At 45.2% G+C, this 24,982-nt stretch overlaps 1 protein-coding gene across 9 annotated transcripts; it reads right to left on the bottom strand.

Annotated features, from left to right (window-relative positions):
* Positions 1-614: 614 nt before the first annotated feature.
* ICE2 (interactor of little elongation complex ELL subunit 2) lies at positions 615-24,385 on the bottom strand. 9 transcript variants are annotated; one of them, XR_011560009.1, is made up of 16 exons: positions 24,316-24,383; positions 22,586-22,687; positions 19,851-20,097; positions 19,275-19,394; positions 17,973-18,107; positions 16,895-17,020; positions 14,744-14,903; positions 12,582-12,751; positions 10,760-11,717; positions 8,730-8,893; positions 8,383-8,512; positions 7,007-7,091; positions 5,153-5,203; positions 3,698-3,956; positions 1,317-1,696; positions 615-838 (listed from the first exon to the last, which is right to left on the bottom strand). XR_011560009.1 is itself a non-coding variant. In XM_070763042.1 (15 exons), the coding sequence occupies exons 1-15, from the start codon at positions 24,354-24,356 to the stop codon at positions 1,499-1,501; spliced, it is 2,946 nt and encodes a 981-aa protein (XP_070619143.1). In that variant the 5' UTR covers positions 24,357-24,385; the 3' UTR covers positions 910-1,498. The 9 variants fall into 9 exon arrangements, 6 of the variants coding, with proteins under 6 accessions (XP_070619143.1, XP_070619141.1, XP_070619144.1 ...); XR_011560011.1 differs by having other exon boundaries at positions 8,387-8,512; XR_011560010.1 differs by lacking the exon at positions 615-838 and having other exon boundaries at positions 910-1,696; positions 8,387-8,512.
* Positions 24,386-24,982: the final 597 nt, after the last annotated feature.

Genomic DNA, 24,982 nt, shown 5'->3' with positions numbered 1-24,982 from the left:
AAACCACGTTCTTAGAGAAAGCGCTGCACTTAGGCTGGGGCCGTAAGAAAGAAACCATGCCTTTAAAAAAAAGTATGAATAAATATCAGTGCGGAAACACCCACAACAACAAGCCTGGAATGTGAGACGGGAGGGTGGAACTTTGCAAAAAAACCATGGTGGGGCTTTGGCAGAAGATTTTTCTGGGCCGTGACATTGAGCCTGCCCTGCCCACTTCATCCTGGTGTCGCCAGGGGTGGGAGCACTACACAACCGTGGCCACGCAACCACAGGCTCCAATGTTCAATTAGTTTGGCATACAAAACAGCGCCAAGTGATAACGTGTGTACAAGCTGGGCAACAAGCCCAAGCAAAATTCAAATCCACGCGACACAGACAGACAGACACACACACACACACAACACACAAAAAGAAAATTAGAAATCAGCAACTAGGGAATTTTGACTGTACAGTGTTCCCTCGATTTTCACGGGTTCGAACTTCGCGGAAAGTCTATACCAGTTTTTCAAAAATATTAATTAAAAAATACTTTGCGTTTTTCCCCCCTATACCACGGTTTTCCCCGCCCGATGACGTCATATGTCATCGCAAAACTTTTGTCTGCATTTTAATAATTTTTTTAAAAAATAAACTTTAATAAAGAAACATGGTGAGTAATAATCTAAATGGTTGCTAAGGGAATGGGAAATGGTAATTTAGAGGTTTAAAGTGTTAAGGGAAGGCTGGTGATACTGTTCATAGCCAAAAATAGTGTATTTACTTCCGCATCTCTACTTCGCGGAAATTCGACTTTCGCGGACGGTCTCGGAACGCATCCCCCGCGAAAATCGAGGGAACTCTGTATTTTGTATTTTAACTGTATTTTGAAAAGATCAAGACCCTCACTCAAAGGAAGCCCAGGACTCACTCTGACCCTCTGGAAAGAGAAATAAATACATTTATTCATTTGTGTTTTTACAGATTTCTTCAATTGAGGTCCACAGGTCTTAAAGTTGCTAACGATGGGCCCCCGTGTTTTAAGCCCTTAGGACATCTAAGTGCATTTGTGCTTTGGATGGCGCCATGTGCCCGAGGACTAAGGGCTGGTGAGAGTTGGGAGACCCTTATCAAATGAGAGACCTCTGAAAAAAATTTAAACTTCAAAGCAGTTTTGTGTTTGTGCAGAAGAGAGCGGGGGAAATTCAAACTATGACTGGTTCTCTACCACCTCCGACCCAGCTGCCCAAAAGAGAGCAGGACTCTTTCAATGCAACTGCCCGTTTTAACGAAAAGCCACCGCAAAGGCTTGGCTTTCACCCAGTAGTGTTACTGGGAACGGAGATACAAGCGGTTGTGATTGTGCAGACTTGCAGGGAGAAACTCCTCCGATGCTCCCCGGAGACGTGGAAAGATTTTGTGGCAGCCCTGCCCGGTCAGGTGGGACTGTCCGCTGCCTTCTTCGTTCACCGGGGGAGAATCTCTTTTGCCGAGAGAGAGCGACTGTCCTTCCTGCTCTCGGTCAAGTCAATGGTTTGACTTGGTTGGCGTGCTTCTTCTTCCAGAATTTCCGGTTTGGGCCTCGGTTCTCCGGCCTGGAGCCCTTGCCCTGCACAGCCCCACGCTTCTTCCTCGGGGGCTCAGCCTGCAGGGAAGGGTCCCTGGGGGTCGGTCCTCGGTGGCCGGGTGTGCCAGGGAAAACTTTGCCTTTCCGGCTCATCTGAGAGGCAGAAAGGGAGGAAAAGAGGAAACGGCTTGAAAATGAGTCAACGCTCAGGCGCTTCAGTTTCTGCCAGGACTGGATAAAAATGTCAGCCCCCCCCCCCCCAAGACCCCCCCTCTCTCCCCTTTTTGCTGCTCTGCTCCCATCAACGCTGGAGTAAGTTAATTATGTATACAGTGACAACACACCCGTTATTATAACGGACCACCCTGCACTTCAGAAAAAGCAGCCGTCTCGGGTTAGATAATCATTTTCTTTGTATCTGGACTTTCTTTTGCAAAGGCAAAATAATATTTTTTATATATAAAGAGCCTCTTTCAGACGTGTCTCTTTTCCAGGCTTCTGCTTCTATTTTGTCCAAGAAAATACAGCCGCTCTAAGCGTATGTGGTGGTGAAGGAGCCACACAGGGCAGTGGGGGGCTTCGGTATCGCTAGGCTTCCCCCTCTTCTGAGCCTGTGGAACAGCTTGCCTCCAGGAGTTGTGAGTGCTCCAACACTGGAAGTTTTTAAGAAGAGATTGGATAACTGTTTGTCTGGAACCCTCCAGGGTCTGTAATTCTATTCTATTCTATGTAATTCTATTCTCTGTAATGGCATAGACCACATTACCTCCAGAACCGCCTGCTACTGCACAAATCCCAGCGGGCCCCAGGGGAAGAGCCTTCTCTGTGGCAGCCCCGGCCCTCTGGAACCAACTCCCCCCGGAGATTAGAACTGCCCCCACCCTCCCTGTCTTTCGTAAATTACTCAAGACTCATTTATACCGCCAGGCATGGGGGAGTTGAGATAGCTCTTCCCCCTAGGCCATTACAAGTTATGCATGGTATGTTTGTGTGTATGTTTGGTTTTATAATAGGGGTTTTTAGTTGTTTTTTATTATTGGATTGTACATGTTGTGTTTATTATTGTTGTTAGCCGCCCCAAGCCTACGGAGAGGGGCAGCATACAAATCCAATAAATTATTATTATTATTATTAATTCTGTTACTAATAGTATAAGTGTATAATAGTATACTAATAGTATAGGGGCAGACTAGGTGGACCATGAGGTCTTTTCTGCCGTCAATCTTCTATGTAATTCTATTCTATTCTATTCTAACCTGGGGGACAGGGGTCTCCAACCTTGGGGCTTCGGTGGTGCAGTGGTTAGAGTGCAGTACAGCAAGCCCTTTCTGCTGATCACCGGCTGCCAGCTGTTTGGCAGATCGAATCGCAATAGGCTCAAGGTCAACTCAGCCTTCCATCCTTCCCAGGTGGGTCAAATGAGGACTCAGATTGTTGGGGGCAAGAGGCTCTCTGTAAACCGCTTAGAGAGGGCTGCAAAAGTTCTATGAAGTGGTATATAAGTCTAAATGGTATTGGCAACTCTAAGACTTGTGGACCTCAGCTCCCAGAATGCCTATGCCAGCCAATGGGAATTCTGGGAGTTGAAGTCTACAAGTCTTAAAAGTTTCCAAGGCTGCTCTACGATTCCTCCCTCGTTTCTATTCGTGGGAAAAAACTATTCAAATGTCTTCTGGGATCTCATTCATTCATTCATTCCCTCATTTATTTCTCCATACTGGCTAAGGGCAATATAAACAATAAAAACAGCAGTATAAAACTATAAAAACAGTTATAAAACCCTTACTTCACAAACACACATCCATTCAACAATATAAAAAGAACAATTAAAAACAATAACGCAGCTAAAAACATTCATCCGTACGGCCGGGATGAGGGAGCCATTCACCAGCTCCAGGCTTGCTGGAAAAGCCCTGGAAAAACCAGGAAAGTGGGGATCGTGCAGATCTCGGGGGGAAGTTGGTTCCACAGAGCTGGAGCCACCACCGAGAAGGCCCTCCCACGTGGCCCTGCCAGCCAACCCTATCTGGAGCCCACTTTTGAAACCCGACATCGCCAGAAAGGTTTTGTAGTAATAAGGGGGGGGGGGGGTGTCCTGCTCTCCCCTGGGGTGGCCAAACCCTAAATACGTTCTTCCCAAGGCCCCCTCCTCACCTTGGTGGTCCTGGCGCCCTCGTCCGACAGCGGTGGGAAAGTGCAGGGGACGCGGCCCTGGGCGAAGTGATGCGGCAGGGGGATGTTGGGGTCGAGCGGCACCCAGGGCACAGAGGGGGCAGCTGGGGCCTGGGGCAGGTCGGCGTGCGTGGTGTGCAGGTTGTACGTGGCCCGAGTGGCAATTCCTTCCGTGCTCTTGTAGATGGAGACCGAGGGGTTTCCCGCCTGGTGAGTCAAGAGGAAGGAGCCCTCCTGCAAGCTGACAACGCAACAGCCGTTACAAACCAGCCCCCAAATCTGCAGAGCCTTTTCTGCAGCGGCCCCTGTTCTCCTCCCGTAAAGCTCCAAAGACCTGGCTGTGTTCCTAGGGTATTGCATGCACCAAGGCCCCCCACCTAGAGGTCCAGGGAGCTTGTTTGATACCCACTTTGAATTTGATGCTTTAATTTTTTTAGTTTTAACATTTTAATGCTTTTTACTATTTTTATTGTTTTAATTTAACAATTAACATTAATTGTAATGTATATTTTGAATTGCAAGCAGCCCAAACTCGGACGGCTATGCAAATCAAAACTGGAAATAAAAACCAATCAATCAATCAGGCTGCTCCCTCTGGCTCCCTTTGCGCCTTGTCATCGACATGCGGGTTTGAATGTGTGCCTTGAATAGATTCAGATCCCCACCCTTCCTCCTCCTCCTCCTCCCAAATTCCAACTGTTTGCTACGAGGTTCCCAGCAGATTCGGGAGCTCTGGGCCTCACACAACGCACACAACGTTCAGAAAGAGAAGGGACGGAGAAAGTGGGTCTTCTCCGGGTCCCGTCAACAAAACAATGTCGTTTGGGGGGGCCCAGGGGAAGAGCCTTCTCTGTGGTAGCCCGGGCCCCCTGGAACCAACTCCCCCCGGAGATTAGAATTGCCCCCACCCTCCTCGCCTTTCGTAAGCTCCTTAAAACCCACCTCCGCTGTCAGGAATGGGGGAACTGAGATATTCTTTCCCCCTGGGCCTTTACAATTTTATGCATGGTATGTTTGTTTGTATGGATGTTTGGTTTTTACAATAAGGGTTTTTAGCTGTTTTAGTATTGGATTTACATGCTGTTTTTTATTGCTGTTGTTAGCCGCCCCGAGTCTACAGGGAGATAGATAGATAGATAGATAGATAGATAGATAGATAGATAGATAGATAGATAGATAGACAGATGATAGATAGATAGATGATAGATAGATGATAGATAGATAGATAGATAGATAGACAGATGATAGATAGATGATAGATAGATAGATAGATAGATAGATAGATAGATAGATAGATAGATAGATAGATAGATAGATAGATAGGCAGGCAGGCAGGCAGGCAGGCAGGCAGGCAGGCAGGCAGGCAGGCAGGCAGGCAGGCAGGCAGGCAGGCAGGCAGGCAAATAAAAAAATAAACAAATAAAGGCAAGTACGCACCCAGCCACTTTCTTCAAGATGTTCTGGAGAATGTGCAATGAATTATTCGGACTGTGGAAAGAAGAAAAACATTCACAAAACAATCAGGGGGGAAATCAATGCAAACATCACTCAAGAGATAAAGAGGGGTGCATAAATCTGAGAGATGTACGGATTGTGAAGGCACAGCTCACTTTCTGGGAGAGATCATTGCTCGATCAGCTGTTTAAGTTAATTTTGAACCCATTCCGAGCAGCTGCACCGTGTGTGGCTAAGCCACGAAGCCTGGCCTTTGACAGGAAGTGCAACATCCTCTACTGTCAGTCACTTCTGGGGGCACGAAGTTCCTAAACCTCATGACTCAAAAGAGTCGGACAAATCCCTGGACTTCGTCAGCTGTCATTCCGCAAAGCCATCAGGAAACGAAAGCTTTGCGGAGGCTCCTGTGGCTGAGTAGGATCGGAGCATCTCTACTGTACAATAAAAGACAACACCCCCCCTCTAATTAATTAATTAATTAATTAAAGGATCCGGGGTGTCGCAGCAGGTAGAGTGCTGTACTGCAGGCCACTGAAGCTGACTATAGGTCTGTAGGTCAGCGGTTCAAATCTCATCACTGTCTCAAGGTTGACTCAGCCTTCCCTCCTTCTGGGGTGCGTAAAATGAGGACCCAGATTGTGGGGGCAATAGGCTGGTGGCTCTGTTAAAAAGTGCTATTGCTAACATGTTGTAAGCTGCCCTGAGTCTAAGGAGAAGGGCGGCATAAAAATTGAATGAATGAATGAATGAATAAATAAATAAAATCAACTCAGGATAGCAGGAAAACAGCTCGTCCTTGACTTATGCCCAGTGTAAGGAGTTGGGCGCCTTATAAATTTAATGAATTAAATTAAATTAAACTTACCACCAGTCACTTAGCGACTGTTCCAGTTTACAACAGAACCAAATAAAGATACTACTTACAACCCAGGTATGAAGTTCTGACAGTTGACCTCGCCCCTCCCCACTTGGTTCAGGATCAATGTGTTCCCTTAACAACTATTGCAAAAAAGTTGTAAAACTGGTCGTGGACATGTGATAAGTTCAGGACTACCACCTGAAATCCAAATTTAAGTAGCTCACTTAGGGATGACATTTATACCTGCCATATTTTTTTCGGAGTATAAGATGCACCTTTTTAACCCCCCAAGTGTCAGACTTACCTGAGGGGACAGAAAACAAAAATTAGCAGAGTTGAGTGTTCGTAGACCAAAAGAGAGGAGGGTCTCATACAACTCAAGGGAAACACTGGTTTTTCTACTGCATTTGCTGGAAGAAAATACAGCGTTCCCTCGATTTTCACGGGTTCGAACTTCGCAAATAGCCTATACCACGGTTTTTCAAAAAAATATTAATTAAAAAATACTTCGCGGGTTTTTTTTCTATACCACGGTTTTCCCCGCCCGATGATGTCATACAACATCGGCAAACTAATAATTTTTGCAACTAAATAACAAAATAATTAGAATTATTGTTAATAAATATTTATGTTTATAAATATCAGGATCACTAAGTGTCTTATTCAATGGTGAGTACCAGTAATAATGGTGAGTAAATGGTTGTTAAGGGAATGGGAAATGGTAATTTAGGGGGTTAAAGTGTTAAGGGAAGGCTTGTGATAGCCAACAATGGTGTATTTACTTCCGCATCTCTACTTTGCAGAAATTCGACTTTCGTGGGCGGTCTCGGAACGCATCCCCCACGGAAATCGAGGGAACCCTGTATTTAAATGTGGGAAGAGGGTCTCTGGTTAGGGGCTCCCTGTAAATCCATGTTTTTGTTATGGAGAGTTTCTTTGTTTACTTGTAGCTCTGAGTGGCCGCCCGTCTTACGTACTTAAATGTGCCAAACCGTCTTCTCAAGGTCTTCCCCGTCAGCCGCTCAAGCAGGAAGAGTTGTGAGGTCAGGGCATCGATGTGGCCTGCAGCGGGGAGAGATTTCCCAAGGGGGAATGGAGAAACGTCAACAGCAGGAGACACCGTAGCTTAGGACAAAAGGAAATGGCGACACCATCAGAATACGTGGAACAAAGGCTTCATAGAATAGAATAGAATAGAATAGAATAGAATTTTATTGGCCAAGTGTGATTGGACACACAAGGGATTTGTCTTGGTGCAGATGCTCTCAGCGTACATAAAAGAAAAAGAGACATTTGTCAAGAATCATGACTTAATGATTGTCATAGGGGTCAAATAAGCAATGAAGAAGCAAAATTAATAAAAATCTTAGGATATAAGCAACAAGTTACAGTCATACAGGCTTAATGCAGAGGCTGAGCTCCGAATTAGGGTGAGAGGACACTATCATACAACTCAAGGTAAACACTGGTGTGTTGTTTTTTTTAAAAGCCCATGATTTCTACTGCATTTGCTGGAAGAAAATATTTAAATGTGGAAAGAGGAACTCTGGTTAGGGGCTCTCTGTAAATCCATGTTTACCGTATCGCCCTAACCTCTACACTTCTTGTATATATTGTGGTTTATTTATTTATTTATTAAATTTGTATGCCGCCCCTCTCCGCAGACTCGGGGCGGCTCACAACAGTAACAAAAAACAATATATAATACAAATTCAATAATCAGAAAGCTAAAAACCCATAATTTAAAAACCATGCACACAACATACCATACATAAACAGTATAGGCCTAGGGAAGATATTTCAATTCCCCCGTGCCTGACGGCAGAGGTGGGTTTTAAGGAGTTTGCGGAAGGCAAGGAGGGTGGGGGCAGTTCTAATCTCAGGAGGGGAGCTGGTTCCAGAGGGCTGGGGCCGCCACAGAGAAGGTTCTTCCCCTGGGACCCGCCAAACGACATTGTTTAGTCGACGGGACCCGGAGAAGGCCAACTCTGTGGGACCTAATTTATCCAATCAAACCTGGTTAGTGTTAAAGTTGAGTGTTAGAAACACTGAAAAAAATGACTTTTTGATCAAGCAAAGAGAAGCCAGGTCCTCTTAACAGCCCTGTTACTCGTTTAACAACTTGCCACCGATTACATTGAATGACTGGGGCAACCAATGTCATGAAATGGAGCCAATTTCACTTGACTGTATGCCTCACTTGGCATCAGGGATGTGGGGGTCACTTGTGGCTGTAAGCCAAGGATTTACCTGTCGGTTGTATAAATCATCCCCTGGCAGGAAGGCCGTCGTATTTTGTTTGGCAAAGATGTCAACAACAACAACAAAAACCAACTTTGAAAAATCCACTCACCCACCGTGAACGACGTATTGGAGTGTAACAAGCCTTCCGTCCACAGCCGACAGACTTCGCCTTCGGTCAAGATTTCCACGCCGTAGAAGGCCTGGTACTCTAACTTCGGCATCACGTAAACAGGAAAGTGCTGGAAAACAAACAAAGGCTTTTCCACTTCGAAGTATTTCGAGTCTGCCGACCGAGGGGGGAAACGAAACTCAACCTCACCCAAGTGGCTTTAGCACTCGCCTTCTCCGAGAGCGACACGGATGAAAGCAACGGCCGTTTGGAGAATTATCCTTTATTGATTGATAGGAAACTCAAGGTTATGTACCGTGTACTAACACTCCCAGCCGAGAACCTACCCTCCGGAATTTGGCCTTCTTCTGATGGGGCCTCAGCTCGACTTTCTGGATGGAGCTGCGCACCAACAGCAGCATGTCCCCCAAGCTGTACAACTTGTAGACCAGGTTGCCGTGCTGGGGAGGCTGGTAGTCGTCTGCCTCTTCAACTGCATCCCACAGTATCCCTTTCAGGAGAGACAGGGGAAGGGGAGGGGGCACGGTGGTCACGCTGGCTTTGGTGCACAGAAGATGCTTCACCCACTGGAGAAATATTTTCCCCCTAGTGTGAAAGTCACATGGGTACCAGAAATGTTTGCAGCAGTGGGGCAACGTTAAGACGGGCGGACTACAACTTCCAGAATTTCTCACGCAGCTTAGTTGGGGAATTGTAAGTCCACCCACCTTAAAGTTTAATTTATTTATTTATTAGGAGTATTTATATGCCACCCAATTCCAAATGGACTCTGGGGGACTTACAGTAATAAAAATAATATAAATATAGTATAACTACGATCACAAACAAAAGTAAAAACACTATAAAAATACATTAATACCTCTACAGAACATACATACTCTCAACATACATACTCACCATTCATGGCTGTATCAGGGTTACAGGTCGTTTGGTGGGCCCCAAGGGAAGAGCCTTCTCTGTGGCGGCCTCAGCCCTCTGGAATCAACTCTCCCCGGAGATTAGAATGGCCCCCACTCTCCTTGTCTTTCGCAAATTACTCAAGACCCACCGATATCGCCAGGCATGGGGAAACTGAGACACCTCCCCCAGGCTTTTATATTTTATGTTTGGTATGTGTGTGTTGTATGGTTTTAAATGATGGGGTTTTATGTTTTTTTCTTTTTAATATTAGATTTGTTCCATTGTAATATTGTTTTTTATTATTGTTGTGAGCCGCCCTGAGTCTTCGGAGAGGGGCGGCATACAAATCTAATAAATTATTATTATTATTATTACAACTTAATGGCCCCAAGCCTACCGAAAAAGACGGCTTCCCGGAAGGCCGGCAGGGTGGGGCAGTATGAGTCTCCGGTGGCAGTTGGTTCCAAAGCCAACTGGCATTGTTTGGTAGACGGGAGCTGGAGAAGGCCAACGCTGTGGGTTCTTATTGTTCACAGGGACGTACGAGGTAGCAGGAGGTCCCATGTGTAGTCTGGCCCTAAGCCATGTGGGGCTTTAAAGGTAATAACCAACACCTTGAATTGCACCCAGAGACCCACCAGTAGCTCACAGAGGGTTGGAGTAATGTTGTGGTTAGCTCTGGCCCAGCTCCTGCCCCAAGGACTGTGGATGTGGGGGAGACATCCACATGCTGCAGGCCTGTTTTGCCCCCCCCCCCCCCCCGGTGGAATCTGCTGATGAAGGCTCCTCTGACCAAGAAGACATGAGTGACAGGGAGGAGGAGAGTGGGGCAGACAGCTCAGAAGGAGATCAATTCTCTAGCTCCTCCTTGGATTCAGAACAAGAGTTAATGATACAGCCACACATGCGGAGAGCGATGCATAGGCAGCAACAACTGAGAGATTATTATCAAAGAAAATGAGGCCACCTGTGGTTGGGTAGGGCTGTGGTCATTAGTGAGGCTGCTATAAATAGCAGCCTGTGGGTTTGGCCATTGTGGAGGATTATCTGATTGTTGTGTTTCGTGACTGCTTTGCTGACTTCGACCTTGGTGTGTTGCTTTTTCCCCGCTTTGAAACTAAACCAGAGCAAAGTGTGTTTCACTTTGTGAAAGAAGAAGGACTGTGAATTGCCTCACAGCTGCAAGCTAAGTATCACAGAACTGATAAGGGACTTGTACAAATTACCAGTTTGTTTGGAGACGAGTGCTCTTGGCTATACCAAAAGAGGGCTTGGTTTAAGTAAATTTTCATTATAAAGAACATTGTTTTGGATTTTCAAACATCTGTGTGTCTGAAATTTGTACCTGTGAATTTTTGGGAGGATTCTACCAGAGAGCTCGACAGAACATCTTAAAGCAGGTGAACCTTTGAGGGACACAGGTTTACAGCTACCACCTAGCCATCCCATCACCTACCTTTCTGAGGTCCCTGGTAACAGGTTGCCCAGATGAACCTGGAGGAAGGGCTTGTGTTGGTTACAGTATGTTGTCCTGGCTCCACAACTGAAGAGGCCAAAGGGAGAGAATGGGCACCTGGCTGGCCCTGGGTAGGATTCACACTCCTTTCACTGGTTACCGGCAGCTGCCCCGGACAATTTGGGGGAGGGGGCTTCAGGAGCCTCGTCTGCATTTTCAAAATCTGCCCCAGGGGGTCGATCTTCTGGGATAACCGTGGGCGAAGCCTCCCGGGAGAAGCCTTTGCGTGCGTCTCCGAAGCCTCGGCTGGTTTTTCCAAGAGGGCCGGTCCAGGGGCGGGGGAAGGAGGAGCCGGTGGGTCAGGGCTGGGGCTGGACGTGACCACGCCAGGGTCAGACCCCTGCTCAGTATCACATTCTATGTCGATGACCAGACAGTCTCCATCTGTGTCGCTGCTGCAGGACAGAGCAGGGGATCCGACCTCTTCGGCAGCCACTTCACCGATGTTACAATTTTTACCGGAAAAAGCCCCCAGGATGCTGCTAAGGCCCAGATTTTTCCCTTGGCAAGGCAATGCCAGGCTTCCGCCACCCGGGTCCATCGCCTCCATCGGCTCGGAAGCTTCACTCGACGGGTTTCCCTCACTATCCAAATCCGGGAGGGTCTTCTTCCCCGAGGGCGACGTCCTCCCGCTGCTGGAGACGGCTTCCTGGTTTTCCTTGGCTTTACTCCCCCTCCCTCCCTGCCCCTTCTCCGTTTTCAGGGGCTCCGAGAAGGCCTCAGACCATCCGGGCGGCTTCGGGGCAGAGATCTCCGCTGGAGGAGAAGAAGAGCGCGGAGGCTTTGTGGCCAAGGAGGCAAAACTCTCCAGCTCGGTGAAGTCCATATTGAAGTCCAGATCTCCAGAAAGAGATTCCTGCACGGGTCGGCCATGGGCAGTTTTAAGCTCTGCTCCCCACTGGAAGAGAAAGAGACAAAATGGGGGTTCAGTTTGATGCAGTTCTACAGAGGAATCATCTGCACCTCCATCACTGTCTGGTTCGGTTCTGCAACCCAACAGGACCGACACAGACTTCAGAGGAGAATCAGAACTGCAGAAGAAACAATGGCTGCCCACCTGCCTTCCATGGAGGACCTGTAGACTGCACAATGAGTCAAAAAGAGGGCTGTGAAAGTATTGACTGACCCCTCGCATCCTGGACATCAACTGTTTCAACTCCTACCCTCAAAACGTTGCTACAGAGCACTGCACACCAAGACCACTAGACACAAGAACAGTTTTTTCCCCTGAACGCCCTCACTCTGCTAAACAAATAATACCCTCAACATTGTCAAACTATTTACTAAGTCTGCACTACTATTACTGTGACTGTAACTTGTTGCTTGTATCCTTATTTTTATTAATATGGATTGTTTCCAGATTCCTTATTTGTACCCTATGACAATCATTAAATGTTGTACCTCCTGATTCTTGACAAATGTCTCTTTTCTTTTATGTCCACTGAGATCCTCTGCACCAAAGACAAATTCCTTGTGTGTCCAATCACACTTGGCCAATAAAGAATTCTATTCTATTCTATTCAATCTGGAGACACACGTTGTATCATTTGCACAACAACACAAGTCTTGAAGGCTTAACTGTCAATATTCTTCTTTTTCTTAAATGCAAGCCGGAGGGAGACCGTCTGGTCATTGACACAGAATGTGATACTGAGCAGGGGTCTGACTCTGGCATGGTCATGTCCAGCCCCAGCCCTGACATCCTATGACATTTAGGCAACCTTCCTTTTAGTACTTCAAACAAAACAAGACCGCAACTCACCAGCACATCTGATGGCTTGTCCAGGATCACAGCCCGGGCGACAATACTGGACTGCTTGGTTGTGTGAAAATCTGCCAGGAATTCATGAAAAATCTGGTTTTTTTCCCTCACTGTCATCTCCTTCTTCAGCAGAGGTGGATCGATGAAGGCCACTTTGACTGGTTTCAGGCCTTTGGGAAAAATAATAATAATAATAATAATAATAATAATAATAATAATAATAATAATAATAATTTATTGCATTTGTATGCCACCCCTCTCCGCAGACTCGAGGCGGCTAACAACAATAATAAACACAACATGTACAATCCAATAAAAAGTGGATTTTCATTTGTTTTCTTCATTAGCAAAGGATAATCATCTTTATATATATATATATATATATATATATATAAAAAAATAAATTTTTATTACAATACAAAGATTAAAAAGAGCAGGCATATAGTGTTGTACATAATCATCTTTAATCTAAATATGGGAGTACAAGAAGTAAAATTTCCCAGATAATAAAAACCGGATTCGCCTCCCCAAAACTATTTTTTTTAAATGATTATTAGTTGGAGAGGGATCAAGAGGCAATTATGGAGGTTGCTTTAATCGCCACGTGGAGTCTTTCGGTGTAAAATAAGTTATAGGTCATGGAACAGAATAAACAAACTGCACTCTCCAGACACAGTGAATGTTCAACATCAAAAAGAAACTGTGAAGCCACCGACTGTTTGTTCTTCCTAGTCCATTTCCTCTGCTTTGCTACCACAAGATCAACAGTCGTGTTGTATAAAAAGGGACCACGTTTGTTTGATTTTGTTTCCAGGCAAATGCAACACTTCAAGCAGGGCTTCTCAATCATTTTCTCTTCAGTTATAAACATTTACACCAACACTCCGCAGTCTGCATTGGTTGCCGATCGGTTTCTGGTCACAATTCAAAGTGTTGGTTATGACCTATAAAGCCCTTCATGGCACCGGACCAGATTATCTCCGGGACCGCTTCTGCTGCACGAATCCCAGCGACAGGTCAGGTCCCAGAGTGGGCCTTCTCCCGGTCCCGTCAACTAAACAATGTTGTTTGGCAGGACCCAGGGGGAGAGCCTTCTCTGTGGCGGCCCCGACCCTTTGGAACCAACTCCCCCCAGATGTCAGAGTTGCCCCCACCCTCCTTGCCTTTCGTAAGCTCCTTAAAACCCACCTCTGTCGTCAGGCATGGGGGAATTGATACTTTCCCTTCTCCCTAGGCTTATAAAATTTATGCATGGTATGTCTGTATGTATGACTGGTTTCTTAAATTGGGTTTTTTTTTAATTAACTTAAATATTAGATTTGTTTACATTGTATTATTATTGTTGTTAGCCATCCCGAGTCTACGGAGAGGGGCGGCATACAAATCTGATTAATAAATAATAAATAAACAAATAAATTTCACAGGCCCCCAGCTCTACCAAGAAAATTGTTTGCAATATTTTGTAAGCTTTTGCTGAAAAAACTCAAACAGCTTATCAGTGTGATTGGGGTGTAAATGTGTTTTAAGTGCGCCTTAATTTATTTGGCTTCATTTTGTCCGTTGCCGACATTTTAAGACCCAGTCAACATACTGGTCTTTCCTCGTCTCCCACCGTAGTTACGGTGACGCCCAGCGCTACATACGCTTCATCATATTTCCTCCTCTTAGCTTTCAGGAGTCTTATGTTTGTCTCTTTATCTCCGTCTCTCTCCTCCTTTCTTTTCATCCCTGTTCAATATGTTTCCATGGTGTCTCTTAAGGGTTTGTCACCTGCACTTCGTGTCTCCTGCTCTGTGCTGTGTGCTATTGTTCGGTGCAAAACACCCCCTACTCCCTGGGGCAGAAAAAGCACATTCCCCAGGGGTCATGCCCCCCCGTTAGCATCATTCCACACCCTCCCCCTGGGGGACTCGCCCCACTATTTGAGAAGCACTGACTTAAAGCAAAGCTACTTTGCATAATTCTGATAAGGCATAATTCTGAAGTTATCAGGGAAATGGACAGGAGAATGAAGATATGCACAAGCTATTTGGCCCATTGGAAAGTTCTAGTGATAGAGCTGACCCTCACTTTGAAATTAACTGGCCTAAGGCAACCTTAGAACCACATTAAGTCCAATTCTACCCTAAAAGTTCAGGGTTTGGGGGGAAAACGAAGCTCACCAGCAAGAGAAACTGTTTTCACCGACACAGGAAGTTCCCACTGCTGATTATAATCCAGACCGTGATTGTTCAACAGAGCATATAAGGATTCACCTGTCAAAACCACCTGAGGACAGTATTTGGCAGCCAGTTTTTCAGCATTTGGGTCAGTGCTAATGTCCTTTAAAAGAAAAAACAATAATGGAGAGGATGAGATAATAAACTGTAAATTAGATTGAACAAAATGACATTATTAAGTTTGAAGAATTAACTAATACCCCAGAAGTATTTTTAGCACACAATGAAATTAGGCAAACATGACTATTTACGTATCTTGCCCTTAAGAATCAACAACCCCTTTGTTCAGGCCTGATTCAGGCATCCTGCCCTTCTACAAAGGCCTCACTTTGACCTATACACGTGTGTTTCTGTGTGCTTAGCGATAAGACATCTTAAATTGTAGAGCTTGCTAATGATATCATTTCTCCATGGAACAATGTCTACCTTTGTTACTCGCTGCCCAAATATCTCTCGGAATTGTCTCTAAATTGTATTTGCAGCAGCTGTTTTAAAGTGCAGAATCTAATATTAATGACAAAAGACATTTTTCTTCTAAACTAAAACAATGGCAAACTCTGATTATTGCTAAAAATAGGACATTTCTGAGTTGGGGCAATTTAAAACAAAATGTAATCCATTCTAAAACGAACTGTTAGTACAAGGTACATGGTTGTTAGGGTTTGCCATTGTAAACTACCTATTGTAGTCTCCTGTACTGTCACTTTAAATATTTTGGACTGGTTCGCCATAAGAGGGCGCCAGTACTCCTTCCTTCAATGATGCTTTATCGCTCATTCGCTGTTGCTTTGCCTTGAGGGGGGAGTGTGTTTGCTTAGTGCTTATTATATTGTATGGCTTAGTGCTTGTTATGGATTGTTTCTGTTTTGTGTATAGGTAAATAGCACTTGTTAAGCATAACTAAGTCTGTGTCTTTTGTTTCTTTGGCTTTACCACACATCCACACTCTGTTAAAATTCTCTGCTCAGAGTATGTCAAAGATCTCATAGTCTAGCTAAACCGAGACATACCAACACGAACCAAGAGCAAATGTTGGCTTGGTCCAAAGTTGTCATTTCTGCCTTGCCTATAATAAAAAGTGAAGTCTGAAGCCTCATTTTAAGTCTTTCTCCTGATCAGGAAGAGAAAGAGACCTCGATTTCATGCTAGCTTACAGCTCTCTTCACTCATGTTGTGGTTAGCTCTGGCCCAGCTCCTGCCCCAAGGACTGTGGATGTGGGGGAGACATCCACATGCTGCAGGCCTGTTTTGCCCCCCTCCCCTGGTGGAATCTGCTGATGAAGGCTCCTCTGACCAAGAAGACATGAGTGACAGGGAGGAGGAGAGTGGGGCAGACAGCTCAGAAGGAGATCAATTATCTAGCTCCTCCTTGGATTCGGAACAAGAGTTAATGATACAGCCACCCATGCGGAGAGCGATGCATAGGCAGCAACAACTGAGAGATTATTATCAAAGAAATGAGGCCACCTGTGGTTGGGTGGGGCTGTGGTCATTAGGGAGGCTGCTATAAAGAGCAGCCTGTGGGTTTGGCCATTGTGGAGGATTATCTGATCCTTGTGTTTCGTGACTGCTTTACTGACTTTGACTTTTTGTGTGCTGATTTTCCCCCGCTTTGAAACTAAACCAGGGCAAAGTGTGTTTCACTTTGTGAAAGAAGAAGGACTGTGAATTGCCTCACAGCTGCAAGCTAAGTATCACAGAACTGATAAGGGACTTGTACCAATGACCAGTTTGTTTGGAGACCAGTGCTCTTGGCTATCCCAAAAGAGGGCTTGGTTTAAGTGAATTTTCATTATAAAGAACATTGTTTTGAATTTTCAAACATCTGTGTGTCTGAAATTTGTACCTGTGAATTTTTGGGAGGATTCCACCAGAGAGCCCAACAGAACAGCACAGAGCCAAAGTGTGTTCACACATGATGTATTTCTTTCTGCTCACTTTTTTTTAAAAAAAGAAAAAAGAACGGCTCCAAAACCCGCTGCAGTGAGAATTCTGAGTAACAAGGGGAGCTGCTACGGTGAAAGGGAAACACAACAACCACTGGGGTCGCCTGCAGGGAAGGGTTCATGCACAAATGTGGCTTGCATTGCTTACATTGTGCAGATGGGCAGCACGGCCCTCGGGAGTCCCACAGAGTTCTTCATGCTCAGCTTTATCCGCAGGTAAGTTAATTGATGTTGGCAGCTTGGGGAAGAATCGCTTAACAAGGTGCACCATTCCCTTGGGAGAAGGGGAAAAAATTATTATTATTTTATTTATTTATTTATTTTTAATGCAACACCTCTGGTTAAATGGCTGACCAAGACGCAACCTCGCAAGCCTTCTTCTTGGAGGGTCAAATAGAGGGACAGCCCCCACCCCAAATCTCCAAGCAGGGATGGAAACCATTCTTCCTTAGGAAAAGCTCTGGCTGGGTGGTGGGGAAAGGAAGGGTTTATGTTCCTTGCAGACATTTGCACCTCTGTCACTGTCTGGTTCGGTTCTGCAACCCAACAAGACTCCAGAGGAGAATCAGAACTGCAGAAAAAACAATGGCTGCCAACCTGCCTTCCATTGAGGACCCGTAGACTGCACGGGTCAGAAAGAGGGCGGGGAAAATATTGACGGACCCTTCACATCCTGGACACAAACTGTTTCAACTCCCACCCTCAAAACGTCGCTACAGAGCACTGCACACAAAGACAACTAGACACAAGAGGAGTTTTCCCCCATTTTCACCATCACTCTGCTAAAAAAAATAATTCCCTCAACACTGTCAAACTACTAAGTCTTCACTACTATTACTAGTAGTTTTTTCTCATCATTCCCACCACCCATTTCCTCCCACTTAGGACTGTATGACTGTAACTTGTTGCTTGTATCCTAAGATTTTTATTAATATTGATTGTTTCTTCATTGCTTATGACAATCATTAAGTGTTGTACCACATGATTCTTGACCAATGTCTCTTTTTCTTTTATGTACACTGAGAGCATCTGCACCAAAGACAAATTCCTTGTGTGTCTGATCACACTTGGCCTATAAAGAATTCTATTTGCATTCTTTTAGACTCCTGGAGGTCACCAGTCAGGGCTGAAGAACCTTCTTGGATGAGAAGCGAAATGTCTTCAAAGAGAAACCAGAGTCCCCTTGCCCTTTCAAGAGCACCTTTCGGATTTTCTGGGAAGCTTACCAAGGCAAGAAGGCTTTTTTCAAACTTCAGGGTCAGCTGTCTACTAAACTGTCCACCGAGGAGGCTGGTCACTTCATGTAGAGAATACGATTCAGGGTAATCCTTCACGCAGCCCATAGAAGCACTCAGAAAATCCTTAAGGAAAGCAAAAAAAAAACCCATGAAATTTGCGCAGGAAGTTTTTTCTTTTCTGTTTTTTTTAAATTAACCAATGTATTGGGGGGGGGAACCCCTACCCCTCTACCATTATTTTAGAAGCAGAGGGCTTCTCTATTCCTGCGAAAGGGAGCAGAGCCATCTTTTAGTATGACTGACAGGCCCAAAGTCATTATTTACTTATTATTTATTTATTAATCAGATTTGTATGCCGCCCCTCTCCGCAGACTCAGGGCGGCTCACAGCAATAATAATACAATGTAAACAAATCTAATATTTAAGTTAATTTAAAACCCCAATTTAGAAACCAATCATACATACTAACATAACATGCATAAATTTTATAAGCCTAGGGGGAGGAAGAGCCTCAATTCCCCCATGCCTAACGACAGAGGTGGGTTTTAAGGAGCTTACGAAAGGCTAGGAGGGTGGGGGCAACTCTGATATCTGGGGGGAGTTGGTTCCAGGGGGGGGCCACCACAGAGAAGGCTCTTCCCCTGGGTCCTGCTAAACGACATTGTTTAGTTGACGGGACCCGGAGAAGGCCCACTCTGTGGGACCTAACTGGTCGCTGAGATTCGTGCAGCATAAGGCGGTCCCGGAGATAATCTGGTCCGGTGCCATGAAGGGCTTTATAGTCATAACCAACACTTTGAATTGTGACCGGAAACTGATCGGCAACCAATGCAGACTGCGGAGTGATGGTGAAGCATGGGCATACCTAGGTAAGCCCATGACTGCTCTCGCAGCTGCATTCTTCACGATCTGAAGTTTCCGAACACTTTTCAAAGGTAGCCCCATGTAGAGAGCATTACAGTAGTCGAGCCTCGAGGTGATGAGGGCATGAGTGACTGTGAGCAGTGAAAATATATATATATATATATTTATGCCACCACCCATTCCTTTACGCAGAGTCCAAGGCAAACTGAGCAAAGGAAGGAAGCAGAAATCCCTGCACCAGACTGGTCCTCCGGGTTGCACTTGTGGGTGTGGGGATGTGATATGAACTTTAACCTGGATGTAAATCTTAAGGGACTTTATAGTGGGAATGACCGGGCTGAATCCAAAAATGGCTTTGTTGATAAATCGAACCCTGCGTGAAAGCACAGGCGTGGAAGTTGATCTATTTGGTTCGCTGACCATTACCTTGGTGTACAGCAAGGCTTCTTCAGAGATGTCGCTGTAATCGTTAGCACAGCTCCGAGCAGCATTCTGGGTGAATTTCAAAAATTCTGCCACTTCTTTGCTCACAAATTCTTTCATTTCCTGAAACATAGGTTAACGGCAGTTGCTTTTAAAATCTTACCGTATGTTTCGGAGTATATGTCGCTCCGAGGTATAAGACGTCTTATACCTCGGAGCGACATATACTCCGAAACATACTTTTGGGGAGGAAAACGGGGGGGGGGGGGGGAGAAATCTGCCTCTGCCTCCCAGCAGTTTGCCTCCTTGAAGCAAACAGCAAAGAGTCCAGAGAAAGAGAAAGAGAGAAAGAGAAAAAGAGAAAAGGAGAAAGAGAAAAAGAGAAAGAGAGAAAAAAGAGAAAGAGAGAAAGAGAAAGAGAGAGAGAGAAAGAGAAAAAGAGAGAAAGAAAAAGAGAGAAAGAGAAAGAGAAAAAGAGAAAGAGAAAAAGAGAGAAAGAGAGAAAGAGAAAAAGAGAAAGAGAAAAAGAAAGAAAGAGAGAGAAAGAGAAAGAGAAAAAGAGAAAGAGACCACCCTTACCAGATACTGCGCGTAATTCCTTCGCTGAGACCAGGGTAAGAGGTTTGGGTCGGCATGGACATATTCGGACAAAAGGAACAAGTATCTCCGCTGCTCTTTCTCAGACAGGCTGGAGACATAAGGGTAGGGGACCCGGGGCTCTTGGAGGGGGGTCGTGGAAGGCTCTGCTTTCACTGCAGCCTCTTGGCCAGGGGGCTGCTTCTTTTCGGGCCCCGCAGGTGACGGAGCAGCTTTGTCCTCCGAGGGTCTGAAAACAAGAGAGCCACCTTCAGCTGTGGGCGAGCTGCCTCGATTTCCCCCTTCAACCATGGGCAAGTTCCACTGTTGCTAAAGATCCCGTAGGACTCAGGGCGGCTTACAACAATTAAAAAATACAATAAGTAGTTTAACGACTATGGCCAGGAAAATAATAATAATAATAATAATAATAATAATAATATTCAATTTGTATGCCGCCCCTCTCTGAAGACTCGGGGCGGCTCACGGCAACACTAAACAATGTACCACAAACCCAATAATTAAAACTATAACTAAAAACCCCTATCATTAAAAAACAAATACTACTCAGTCCTAACCGTACACAAATCTTACTAGCCAAGGGACACATCAATTACAGAAAAGTTGTTTAACAAATGTCTTGTTCATCAACAAAATTTTGGGGCTCACTTGTACAGTAATACAATAAAAAGAAATCGAACAATGATAGTAATTAAAACCCCATGACCCTAACAACTCATTAAAAAACACCAAATCAATCTGACAACATACATAAAGTGCCACTGTAACTTCAACAGTCACTCAATGAGCTTTTCATAAATTGAGGACTACCTGTGCACAGTTCTTTTTCATTCAGGCCAAAACAGGTAAGGCGTCTTCGGAGTGTGATATGAGAGTCACACCACCTTGAAGACAGTGTTTAAAAGTTTACGTAGAACAGGTCTTCAAACTTGGCATCTCTTAAGACTTGCGGACTTCAACTCCATGCTGGCTGGAGAACTCTGGGAGTTGAAGTCCACAAGTCTTAAAGCTGCCAAGTTTGAAGACCTCTGACTTAGAAGGGAAAATACAATATAAAGGGATAATCCCTTTAACTCTGTTTTGTTTGCTTTTGAAATCTCCCCTGGGTGAAATCTATATCCCTGCCTTCAGACAGAAACACTGACTTCAGCATAAACGGCTGGCAGGAAATAGGGCTGACCCCCCCCCCCCACGCACATTTAGGAGCAGGCGCAAATAACATTAAAAAGTCATTTTGTTCCACCAGCCCAAACCATTTCCTATCGTTCCTCAAACTCTTTTCAGCACATCTTGACATGTGATGGGGGGCTCCATGTCTATATGTGTGGGAAATTGATTCTCCCGGGGCTGTTTACGTTTTACGCAAGGTTTGTCTGAGATGTATGATTGTTTTTATATTAAGGGTTTTAAATTGTTTTTATCGTTAGATTTGTACCGTATTTTGTGTTGTGAGCTGCTCCGAGTCTCTGGAGAGAGGCGGCATACAAATGTAATAAGTAAGTAAGTAAGTAAGTAAGTAAAATAAAACAAACAAACAAACAAACAAACAAACAAACGTGTATGTGTTGGTTATGACCTATAAAGCCCTTCATGGCATCGGACCAGAATATCTCAGGGACCGCCTTCTGCTGCACAAATCCCAGTGACCGATTAGGTCCCACAGAGTGGGTCTTCTCCGGGTCCCGTCAACTAAACAATGCCACTTGGCGGGCCCCAGGGGAAGAGCCTTCTCTGTGGCGGCCCCGGCCCTCTGGAACCAGCTCCCCCCAGAGATTAGAATTGCCCCCACCCTCCTTGCCTTTCATAAGCTACTTAAAACCCAGCTCTGCCGCCAGGCATGGGGGAATTGAGATTCCCTTTCCCCCTAGGCCTTTACAATTTTATGCATGGTATGTCTGTATGTATGTTTGGTTTTTTATATTAATGGGTTTTTAATCGTTTTTAGTATTATTGTACGCTGTTTTATGATTGCGGTTAGCCGCCCCGAGTCTTCGGAGAGGGGCAGCATATAAATCCAATAAATCCAAAAATAAAATAAATGTGTGTTTATGTGTATCTTCTAAAGCCACTGTGATTGCTAAGAATTCACTTTGTGGTTCTATGCATCCTGCACACAACCCGAGGAGCCTAGGAACGGTCCCACCAGCTTCAACCCTCCCTGCGCAATGGGTTTGCTCTGTGCTTAACTCTGTCGGACAAGCACGGTTAAGTCATGAGCATATTTAGGATTCATCAAGCGAAGTGTTAGCTGCTGACCTAGCTGAAAAGGAAGAAGTAGAGTTGTGCACCCAGGAAAGGTCTCGGCAGCACCGTCCCCACTGCTCTTAATAACACCGCACAGCCGTCTCTCGGAATGAGGGAACGCGTCCATCCTGGTGGCACAAACTGGCAAATTTAATTAAGCCCTTCTCCCAAGGAAACGCTGACTCAGCTGGCGCGAAGCGTCAAGCCACTCGAGCAGCTTAAATTAGCGCCTTTGATGGAGAAAGGGGGAACGGCCCACCAGGAGAGGTCAGCAGCTTTTGGGAAGGTGGGGAGGAATGTCCAAACCCCTGCAGAATGAAAGCCAAAGTTGCTTTTTGCTGCCTCTTTCCCTCTGCAGCAACAGCTGGGGTCTTATTTAAAGCATTCCTTAATTCAAAGGAGAAAAGATTGGGGGGGGGAGAGAGGAGGAGACGGACAAACATCTGGAGCAGGTGTTTTAGGAATGCAGTTACCTTTTTAATAACATTAGTTCGGAGAGAGTTGGAGCCAGAGAATATTTCTCATAAAGGTCTCGGGAGAAATACACATCCTGACCGTTTTGGGGTGGGACATCCCTAAAGTGCAAGGAAAAAGAAATTATTATTAATAATAATAATAATTATTATTATTGATCTAATTTAAACTCCCAAAGGAAAACAGTCACATCTATATGAATTTTTAAGAGTATTGGTAGGTCAAAAATGAAAAGGGTGGAATTTCCACTGGTAGAAGTCATCAGCTGACAATCACAGACTAATCAATTAATGTCCCAATTCTTTGACTGCCCCACTTCGAAACAGAGATGACAGAAATAAATAGAGTTATTTTTTTAGGTACAATGTAAGTCTTGGAGTAGGCCAGTGTTAAAAAACGAGCGGCGCATTAATCAACCAATATCATTTTTTACTGTTTCAGTGCTTTTTCCTGTTTTAAAGATTTTAATTGTAATAGAGGTTTTAAATTGTGAGCCTCCCAGAGTCATTTGCTGAGATGGGCGGCTATAGAAATCAAATGAATAAACTGGCTGGACAAACACAGACACATTACTGAATTATCTTTAATGCACCCTCCCACTTCCCCCAGCCCCCGAAAGGGGAAGAGCCAAGACAGGGCAGCACAATTAGATCACTTGACTTATAATTTGGCTTGATCTGATGGTATATCCGTTCTAATTGTTTTTAATTGTTGGTATTAAATTGTTTCTAAGGGGTTTTAATATTACATTGTATGTGTTATTTTTCTGGTTGTGAGCCGCCCAGAGTCTCGGGAGTTGGGCGGCATACAAATCCAAACAAACGAACAGGTAGGTAGGTAGGTACGTAGGCAGACAGACAGACAAGATAGACGATGATGGATGGATGAGATAGATTGGTGTAGATAGATAGATGATAGACAGACGATGATGGATGGATGGATATAGGTTATGACCCATTTATGTCGCCAGGCATGGGGGGACTAATCCCCCCCCCTTCTGACTTGTAGCATTTGAGTGGGTTTGATTGTGTAGCATTGATTGTTTTTAGTAATAATGGGTTTTAACTTGTTTTTCCTAATATTAGATTTGTATTTACGTATTGTATTGTTATTGCTGTTGTGAGCCGCCCCGAATCCTCGGAGAGAGGCGGCATACAAATCTAATAAATTATTATTATTATTATTATTATTACTACTACTACTACTATGATAGATTAGATAGCTAGCTAGCTAGATGGTAGATAGATAGATAGATAGATAGATAGATAGATAGATAGATAGATAGATAGATAGATAGATTACACATCCCCTTACAGTACATTACTTATAACTGATTGCGGGGCTTTGCTGCGTCCACACACTAGCGGGGACGGGGAGAATGGGAACTGTAGTCTGACCATAAGGAAAGTCAGGGAAGGGGGGTTTTTTTCGGGGGGGAGTTCATGTCCCCCTCTCCCGAAATTTATTCAACCCTTATTTACTTTGAAAAGCTGTCCCTCCCTCCTTCCCTCCCTCCTGCCACGATGCGTTTCCACCCCGTTGCAGCTCTGCAGAGCTGGGGAGCGAGGGGCCCTCTGTCCATGCCCAGAGGCTCGCTTTCCTGCCCGTGGCCTCGCGCGCTCCGGGGATCTACAAGGCACGTCAGGGGCGCAGTCCTGCTCCCTACCCACCACCCCAAGGGCCCCCAGAGACGACCTCCTCCCCCGGCCCCTTCCAGAGGCCCCCTTACCAGCTCAGCGCCGTCCAAGCGGGCGCCGGCGCCGTCGCCATCTTGAACGCAGCCTTGCGTGACGATCGGGCTTGGCGGCGGCATCAACAAGTACCGGAATGGACCAATCCGCGAGATAGAGCCATCGCCCGGAAAAGCAAACTGTCCAATCAGAAGGTGCAGAGAAAGCACGCGTAGAGGGCGACCTGACGCCGTCGTGTGTGAGGGCGGAATCTCCCACCCTTTTCTGCAAGAGCGGGACGTTTCGAACAGGAAATCAAAGATGTTGTTTTTTCTTGCATGCAGATCAATCAATGCGGTCTTACAGATTTGAGAATAATTGTGAATATTTGGCATTCGCACTTTCGAAACAGCAAGAATGCAGGGTTCCCTGCTTCAGCAGGGGGTTGGACTAGATGACCTCCAGGGTCCCTTCTAACTCTTATTATTCTGTCATTACGTTTGGTGGAGATTGGAATAGTAATAAATAGCATCCTGTGCAAGAAGTCATCTGGAGTTTGGCAACCTTGGCAACTTTGAAAATGGGTGGACTTCAAATCCCAGAATTCCCCAGCCAGAAAAGCAAAACAGGGCAGGGCAAACTTCAGACAAATGGTTATCCATCTTTTTTAAAACTTCCATGCTCCAACACTGGAAGTTTTTAAGATTAGTTAGTTAGTTAGTTAGT

The sequence above is a fragment of the Erythrolamprus reginae genome, chromosome 10, assembly GCF_031021105.1.
Source record: "Erythrolamprus reginae isolate rEryReg1 chromosome 10, rEryReg1.hap1, whole genome shotgun sequence".
NCBI classification, from domain to species: domain Eukaryota; kingdom Metazoa; phylum Chordata; class Lepidosauria; order Squamata; family Dipsadidae; genus Erythrolamprus; species Erythrolamprus reginae.
This window is presented reverse-complemented; position numbering and strand designations above follow the sequence as displayed.